At 43.9% G+C, this 8,538-nt stretch overlaps 1 protein-coding gene across 1 annotated transcript in view; it reads right to left on the minus strand.

Annotated features, from left to right (window-relative positions):
• Nucleotides 1–1,304: 1,304 nt before the first annotated feature.
• Nucleotides 1,305–8,538, minus strand: part of VWA1 (von Willebrand factor A domain containing 1) — a 25,352-nt gene continuing 18,118 nt past the window's right edge. Inside the window, exons 3-6 of the mRNA XM_026715797.2 lie at nt 7,102–7,380; nt 5,226–5,498; nt 4,366–4,635; nt 1,305–3,337 (exon numbers count right to left, since the gene is read on the minus strand). Coding sequence (XP_026571582.2) covers nt 3,297–3,337; nt 4,366–4,635; nt 5,226–5,498; nt 7,102–7,380 — 863 coding nt within the window. The 3' untranslated portion in view covers nt 1,305–3,296. The remainder of the gene's footprint in view (nt 3,338–4,365; nt 4,636–5,225; nt 5,499–7,101; nt 7,381–8,538) is intronic.

Here is an 8,538-nt window from a genome sequence, read left to right on the forward strand (position 1 = left end):
TCTCAAGCCAGTTCAGCAAAGGACACTCACTCTGGATTTCCCCTCATTTGCTTTAACTTTTTGATTAGGAGGGCACCGAATAAAAAACAAAACAAAACCTGATTTACTAATCAAGAAAATCTTCTTTGGCTCAAACCAAAAAAAGATAAATATTACCCTAGAAGAAGAAAAAAAAAATGAGCATACATGTTTTCCCTCTTTTATAGAATGCTTTTATATTTGGTTGCTTTCGTATTTCAACGTAGCGGTAGTTTTAAATATTCTTTTGAGATTCGTTTAATTCTTAGACTTGCAAAAGAGAAGATATCTAACCTGTAACTGACATGCCGGAGGGGGTTCTAGATATACACATCTCTTTTATCGAAGCGCTCTTTTTTATGGCTGGCTCACAAGCATTTTGGTATCGTCCTCGGTGAGTAACTGCAGAAACTTATCTTAACGTGGAATAAATCCAACCGAGGGATTAAAACCATCCCGCTATTAACACAAATTATTCGATAATGAATTATCCTCATTGATCAGTCATGCCCGTGCCTTGAATTTGTGAGTGAAAAAATAAAAGCAGCTCACGTTAACAAGAAAAGATTCCTTTGAAATAACTATTCGACCCAGCTTTCCCAAATTACAGAATTGGTTTATCTAATTACCTAGGGGCAAGCTCTTATAATCTAATAAGATAGCAGTCCTGAGTACATAACGTTTCAAAACGTGTGCATTTTGTCCAGTTTCATACTTAACCATTTGCCGGTTGACAAGAAATTCCACACTGGCCAAAGATGGATTTCTTTCTCTGCCAATCAGTTTTGTTTGTAGGAGCTCTCTTACCTATTTCTGATTTTGCTAGCCCTCTCAATGATATTTCTTCTTGTTTTTTAATGTTTCAAACTTGGGGGTTTCTAATGGGTCTTCTACATTCACTGTACAGATGTCATTACACTGGCAATATCCGAGCAAGCTAATTAAAAATACAGACTTCATCAGCCAATTAACATATCCCTTTCCTCCCTGTTTAAACCTCTGCTCCATCCTACCCCACCCCGCACACACTGCATGGCTGTTTATATACTTCTTTGGCTTGATCTTTCCTCGCATGACACAGGATCTGAGTGCCCTCAAGTACCCTGCAGGAAATTAAATCTCTCTTTCTTTCCCCAGTTTCTGCCCTCCCCCCAAAAAATCTCGTGTCAACAGATCACAATGTTCCCAAGCCTCATCCCTTGAAAATGAACCGTGAATGCCATGGCATTGCGTTCGGTGGGACCGCATCCAAAAGAGGGAGGGGAAAATATTCCAAATTACTTGGCTCATTTGTTCTCTGTTTAATTTACCTTATTTCAAAGGATACATGACAATGTTGCTGGAGTAAGCTGAGGAGAGACAATGGCTACTGCATTAGTAAAACGGTACATGAAAGAATTGTGGAGGAAATGAAATAGTTTCCCGACTGGCAAGATGTTTATGACCGTCACACACATTCTGAAGCAGGAACAAAGCCATCTTAAAGCTTTCAGGTTTCATTACAAATAATAGCCACAAGCCACAACATTACTTGCATTATTACAATTGCCTCTTTTTTAAAAAACAAACAACACCTGCCTTTCTGTTAACTAGTTTGGGCTGAGAAATTGCACCGTTGTTTGGGCTAGCTCAATTCTCATGCAGACGGGGGCTCCCACGTTGAAACAGTTAAACAAAACATGCGTGGCAAACAAGCATTTCGGGATTCTAGCTGAACTTCATCTTGAGGGACTAGTTGTCTAAATGCAGTGATCTACGGTAGAGATTTTCTGGTTGCATATTTTTAGGTCCACCATCTCCAGCTGGGTGCTCCGCAAATCTGTTGGGATCTGCCATCCAGGATGGTCATGATAATACTGTATTTTTCAAACAAGTTTGTTCGCTGCCTTAACAAAAGGTCCTAAGCTCCAACTGTCTGGCAGTGCTGCATAAACTGGTCAGATTATGGTAATTTGCAAGCTACTTTTTCCCAAAGGACCAACACAGCTAAGGAACAACATTTCCGGCGCCCATCACTTTGCGTGAAAAAGTGCTTCAGGTTGTGTCTTCTGAACCGAACGTGTGATTTTGCTGGACGATCTCAGGTTTGAGGCGGCCCAGCCACCTCTCTCACATTTCCAGAAATTTACAATATTTCTACTGCATAGGCCACTGTTCAATTCAGGCAGTCACCGATGGATCCAGCCCCGTGTAATGCTCCCTGTCTGCGTTTCCACAATATACATTACCTTGTTCCCCAAAACGTTCTGAGCATCTTAGCTATCCTTTGATGTCTATCTTTAACTCTGTTTATCAGGTAATTGCTCCCTGGTATCTATGGCGGGGGTGCTCAACTTTCTCTAAATGGTTGCATTCCCCCCCCACCCCCAACAAATATAATTTTTGATGCCACCCAAAATAGACTGGGATTAAGCATGTTCATCGGCCTACTAGTTTACTGTCCGGTAACCGTATCTCTCAATTTTATTCGGTCACATATTATGTCCTGCCATTGCCAGATCTGTTGTTCTGATCCACCTATTTCTTGGAATGTGGATCCTCGCCCACTGCTCAAAGGTTAAGGTGACACTCAGCCTGAAAAAGAGTTTGACATCCTGGCAGTCTTAACGATTTCCTTCCGAGGACAGAGCAAATGTGGATAAATAAAAGAGGAAATATCAGGGGCCAGTGGTTTTGCTCTCGACGCTCCCTCAGTCTCTTTGGGATTCATTCATATGTGCTTAATTCAGTTGACAACAGTGTTCAACAGTTAAGATTTTGGGCCTTGGACAATAACCGAGGAATCATTTGGGATCTGCCTTGGGTTTCTAATTCCTTCCCCCCTCCTTCCCCTTCGAACTGCAATAGCTTTTGAAGCAGAAAGACGTTCTTAGAATTCGGAATGCGAATCAGAAGGTGAATGTTCTCACTTCCATGTGAGAAAAGAGCCAAGATCTGTTTGCTTTCTCTGCTCCCTCCCATTTTAAGACAACACACAAATAAATAGTGCAAAAGAAGCGGGACTTGAGTCTTTCGCTGTTATTCCAAAGAAAGGAAAGGAAACTCGGTGAGCAAGGACTTTTTTTTCTAGCAAGACCCAATATCCCCATGGAGCTGTTTTCTGTAACCGAGAGAAAAATCGGGGCATTTGTAGGCAAAAGTCAGCTGCAAAAGAGGACAGGGGTTTTAAACCAGAGGTTTAAAAGGGGCTGTAGCCTTCCTCATCCTGGTGTCTTGATACCTAGGCTATCCCAGGTTATCCTTGTCTTCTGACCCACAAACGTTTTGCTCACAAATTCTCACGCTCTCTGACGGTGCCTGTAGCCACCTGTGGCTGAAGCTGCAAAGGGAAAGAACCAAAGAATCGTTGTCAGGTGGACGAATAAGGCTGCCTTGCAAGCTTCTTGATTTGCAGAAATGCGCTGAAGCAGGAGAAAAGTTATAACAATTGCAAGTAGCTATAAAAGGTGAAGAGAAACCGGGGAAGCACAGTAGCATAATTCACGGGGAATTTTTCTGGGACAGCCACCAGGGGGAGCCCGTTCCTTGCAAACCCCTTCTCTGAATCTGAATTCCTTATGTGCTCCATGCTGAATTTTGTGGGTCCATTTGGGTTGGTTTTTTTTTTTTAACTTGTGCCATGTTCTTTCCTCCTACTTAAAACTGGAAATGAAGTTCTTGGTTATCTGCCGGGCTCAAGTGGAGACTTTTGGAAAGAGAGGCTCCCAAATTTCTTAGGGGGAAAAAACCCCCCTAAATTTCTCAAACCACTCTGCACTTAATTCTAAGGATCCAGGGAAAAATATCGCCCTCCAAACTTTCTTCCTCTCCACTATATTCGGTTAGAATATCTCTTAATTTTTTTTTTTAATTCGGTGAGAATTCAAATGGGCTCAGCAACCATGAACAAGCAGCGGTGCATAAAATAGCAAGGATGCCTCCTCTCTCGTGTTGCAGTCTTCTTTGTCTATCCTAGGGGCTGGCAACTTTAAACACTCGAAGAGCCATTTGGACCTGAGAGCAACAAAATCCTTCCCATGCCTGACTATTTCCTGAGAGGCCACGAAACTAGCATACATAATTGAATTAAAAATTCTGTTTTCTTCTGAAACATTTATTGTCTTGGATTTATCTCTGGTTAGCCTACCAGGAGTTGAAAAGCTCAATAAATCGCATGCTGGAGGGTGTCACACATTGGCAGTTGCATATTTTGAGAGACAGGGAGCCGCAGCAGAGGGATGAAAGAGCCACATGTGGCTCCAGAGCCCCTGGTCTACCCCTCCCTCAATCCTAGAGATACCTATTGAGGTACCAAGGCCAATCAACAGGCAGCGCAACCTAAATTACTTCCTTTCCTGGGCCACTTACCAGGCTGCCGATGGATCATTCGACACAGTCCTTTCCCAGGGCGGGCTCTGTACACAGGCTTCACACACACTTTGTTGTTGCTGCCGGGGGTCAGATCTGACAGCAGAACACTGTGGATCTGCGGTGAAACGCTGAGGAGGGTCGAAGAGCCAGCTTGCCGCCGACACCGAACACGGTAACCCAACACGTCTCCTTCTGCTGGATCCCAGGAAGCCTTTACAGAGCTGGGGCTCAGATCTTCAAAATGGAGGTGCTTTATTTTGGAGTATTCTGTGCATTGGAGGAAAGAAAAGACAAAAAGAAAAGAAAAGAAAAAAAAAAGCAGAATGAGGACGATGTGTGGGCTTTTTCCAGGCCGAAATGGGGGGAAGAAAATCACAACTGGTGCTGGGATATGCCAAGTGGGCAACCCAGGAGAAAGTCAGGCAAGGGATGTTGGCAGTTGTAATACTAATCAAAAGACAACAATCCACCATCCTTATTCTGCAGCTGTTTGGGATCCTAAGTATGCCCAGTTCTTCTGTCAAGAGTGTGCACAGTGGGACTAATGTGAGACAACCCGGGATCAAATACAGTAAACAGTAAAATACGCTATTTAAATAGTGGTTTTATGTACAAAGAATATATACCTACACGTACTTTAGTCAGATCTCAAACCATCAGCAGTTACAGCACAGAAGCACATACACAGAGAGAGAGATACGCCCCAACAGGGCCTCTTCTTACTGCAGGCTCTTAAAGTGATACCAACCCCAAAACCTTGCTGCCTCATTCCTGGCATTACATCATCGTAGCAGCTGGACAGCTCTTAAATCATTACCCTGACATCTTCCCTCCCTCCTTTCTTCTTCCCTGCTCACCTTCCCGTGTGCAGGCTTTGGCTGAGAGGGCTTTCTCCTTGCCAGACTTATAAATGGCGGACACCGTCACCAAGTAGCTGGTGTTAGCCAGGAGGTTTTCCAGGACGGTGCTATTGAGACTCCCGTCCACCTCTTTCAGCTGGACTAAATTGTCATTCAGGGGGCCGTACATGACTTGATAGGCGGCCACGGTCTCTAGGATGGGGGACCAGCTGACCCGGATGCTGTGGGGTTTGGACTCCGAGATAAGAATCTGGGCTGGGCTGACCACATCTGCAGAGAGAGGAAGTGCAACAAAATTTAAAAAGGGGACACCAAGCCTGATCTGATCAAAACAATCTGCAAACAACGCAATAGCACAGTTGCTGTGTGAATCAACTTTGCTTGTCAGAAAATTGCAAAAGATAATTCACGTGACGCCTGGATCACTGCAACCGTCGTAAGTATGAATCAGCTGCCAAGAATCTGAATTTCAATCATGCCGTAAAGATTGTAAGCGTAAAAAATGGCCATAAGTTGCTTTTTTTCCAGTGCCGTTGTAACTTTGCATGGTCGCTAAATGAACTGTTGTAAGTCGAGGACTACCTGTATTTATATTTTACTCCAAGTTTACATCAGAATCTCCTTCTTTCATCAGCTACCCTTTCTAATTGTCAGATCCATAAATCCACAAGTTCTTTTTTTCTTCTTTTTTTCCCCAGCCAAAAATCCATAAAGAGATTTCCATTCGGCCAAATTTCCATTGGGAAACTTGAGTGTTAGGTTGTAGCCCCTGGAAAGGCCCATGTCTTGGTACGAACGGCCAGAATAACGAGAAATTAATGACTCAACCACCACCAGTAGCAGGAGCGATCATAATTAACAATGACAAGGCGGGACATAGATGAGGGAATAGAAGGGGAACTTATTAAATTTGCAGATGATACTAAGCTGGCAGGAATAGCCAACATCCAAGAAGACAGGCTCAAGATCCAGAGGGATCTCGACAGACTAGAACCCTGGGACGTATCTAACAAAATGAAATTCAATGTAGAGAAAAGGAAAGTCCTACACTTAGGCAAAAAAAACCAAAAGTACACATATAGATTGGGTGAAACCAGGCTCAATAGCAGTAACTGGGAGAGGGACCTTGGAGTCTTAGTGGACAACCAGCTAAATAGGAGCCAACCATGTGCAGCAGCAGCCAAGAAAGCTAATGCAATCCTAAGTAGCATTAACAGAGGAATACAATCAAGATCAATTGAGGTACTAATATGACTCTATAAAGCCTTAGTAAGACCACACCTAGAGTCCTGCATCCAGTTTTGGTCACAGTATATAAAAGATGTTGAGAGTCTAGAAAGAGTGCAGAGAAGAGCAACCAGGATGATTAGGGGACTGGAGACTAAAACATATGATGAACGGTTGCAGGAACTGGGCCTGGCTAGTCCAGTGAAGAGAAGGACCAGGGGAGACAGGATAGCAGTCTTCCAGTATTTGAGGGAGGGGCTGCCACAGAGAGGAGGGGGTCAAGCTATTCTCCAAAGTACCTGAAGGCCAGACAAGGAATCATGGATGGAAACTGAACAAGGATTCAACCTGGAAATAAGGAGGAATTTTCTGACAGTGAGAACAATCAACCCATGGAACAGAAGTTGCCTTTGGAGGTTGTAGGAGCTTCATCACTTGAGACTTTCAAGAGGAGATTGGACTGCCATCTGTCAGAAATGGTGTAGGGTCTCCTGCTTGGGCGGGGGCTTGGACTAGATGACCTACAAGGTCCCTTCCAACTCTGATTATCTGTTATTTATCTGACTGAGCCTGTTATTCCAGTCAGATGTATACTCTTAAAAATTAACCCCCAACGGGGAAATTTTCCCCACTTCCCTTCTCTTACCTTCCAGAGTGGTGACTCTGGTGGTTTGTGGCGGGATGTATTTCTCGTTGGATTCTGGGATGAGGACAACCTCATAGTCCGTTTGTGAGGCCAGCTGAGCCACCACAAGGCTGGTGTGGTCCCCGGTGAGTTGTTTGGTCACTTTCCGCTGGGGTTCACCACTCGGGGCATACTCCAAAATGTAGTAGCCGGTGTCCCGCGTCAGAAGCTGGGGCCAAGTGAGGCGGAAACTGCTTGCGGTGATGTCTGTGGCTCTCAGGCGCTTGGCTTGGATGATGGCTGGAAGAGAAGGGAAGAAAGGTAAAGTTTGGCTGTGTTCCTGCCCACACGAGTGGCTTAGATTAAGGGTCTCCGTATTTGGCAGCTTTAAGGCTTGTGGACTTCAACTCCCAGAATTCCCCAGCCATTATGGGACATTCTGGGAGTTGAAGTCCACGGGACTTAAAAGTTGCCAAGGTTGCTTAGATGGTTGCAATCTTAATTACTCTCCAGTTTGCAACACTTCGTTTTAACGTGACTCATCCTTCTTTCTGAGGTGGGTAAAACGAGGATCTAAATTGGGGGGTGGGGGAATATGCTGACTCTATAAACCGCTTAGAGAGGGCTGTAAAGCACTATAAAGTGATATATAAGTCTAAGTGCTATTGCTATATGAGGCCAGGCCCTTTGGTTGAGAGATGATTGAAGGTATGAACCCATAATGATATCCTGCTTTTGATAAGGCCAAATCTAAGAGTTTATCATGCTCGTACGAGATCGAATATAATAGGTTTTCATACTAATGGTACAATGAATGAGATCAACCGTGCTTGTGTCGGATTGACTCTTTTTTGTCCAGCAGTTAGAATCATAGAATCGTAGGGCTGAAAGGGAACAAGGCAGGAGATTTAGACTTTATATTGGAGGATGTAAACATAGGTGTGGAGGAAGTTTGCAGCGTGCAAAAAAGTGAGTAGGATTATGTTATCAGTAGGATCTTCTATGTTTAGTAGGTAATGTTGGTTCCTCCTTCTGCAATATTTTTAACTTTCCTTATGTTGCTCGTCTGTTCTTGGGTATCTTATCTACTGGTGCCTCCTTTTCTTTCCCCCTTTCTGAGATCTGTGAGGGACCTGTACCGCTTCAAGACAGAGCATGTCCCTTGCGTGCAAACCAACGGAGCTTAACTCCAGTTTCCATCCTTTGGGAACTTGCTGTGCAAAAAGGAACAAATGGGGAAGGGGCCACATTATAGGAAATGTGGAAAGATGCTTTTAGAAAGCACACGCGCATCTCTGGTATTTCACCGGAAGAGGGCAACAAAGACAGCAACTTGCAAGGATGGGAAGATTTTCAAAGTTCCCCCTTGGCCAACAAATGTAAACATTAAACGAAATGCAAAGAGTTTTACCATCATCAACTGGATTGAAATGTCTCCAACTCCCAAATTAGATCTCC

Source organism: Pseudonaja textilis, chromosome 18 (assembly GCF_049901715.1).
Source record: "Pseudonaja textilis isolate UNSWEBS1 chromosome 18, rPseTex1.2, whole genome shotgun sequence".
NCBI lineage: Eukaryota > Metazoa > Chordata > Lepidosauria > Squamata > Elapidae > Pseudonaja > Pseudonaja textilis.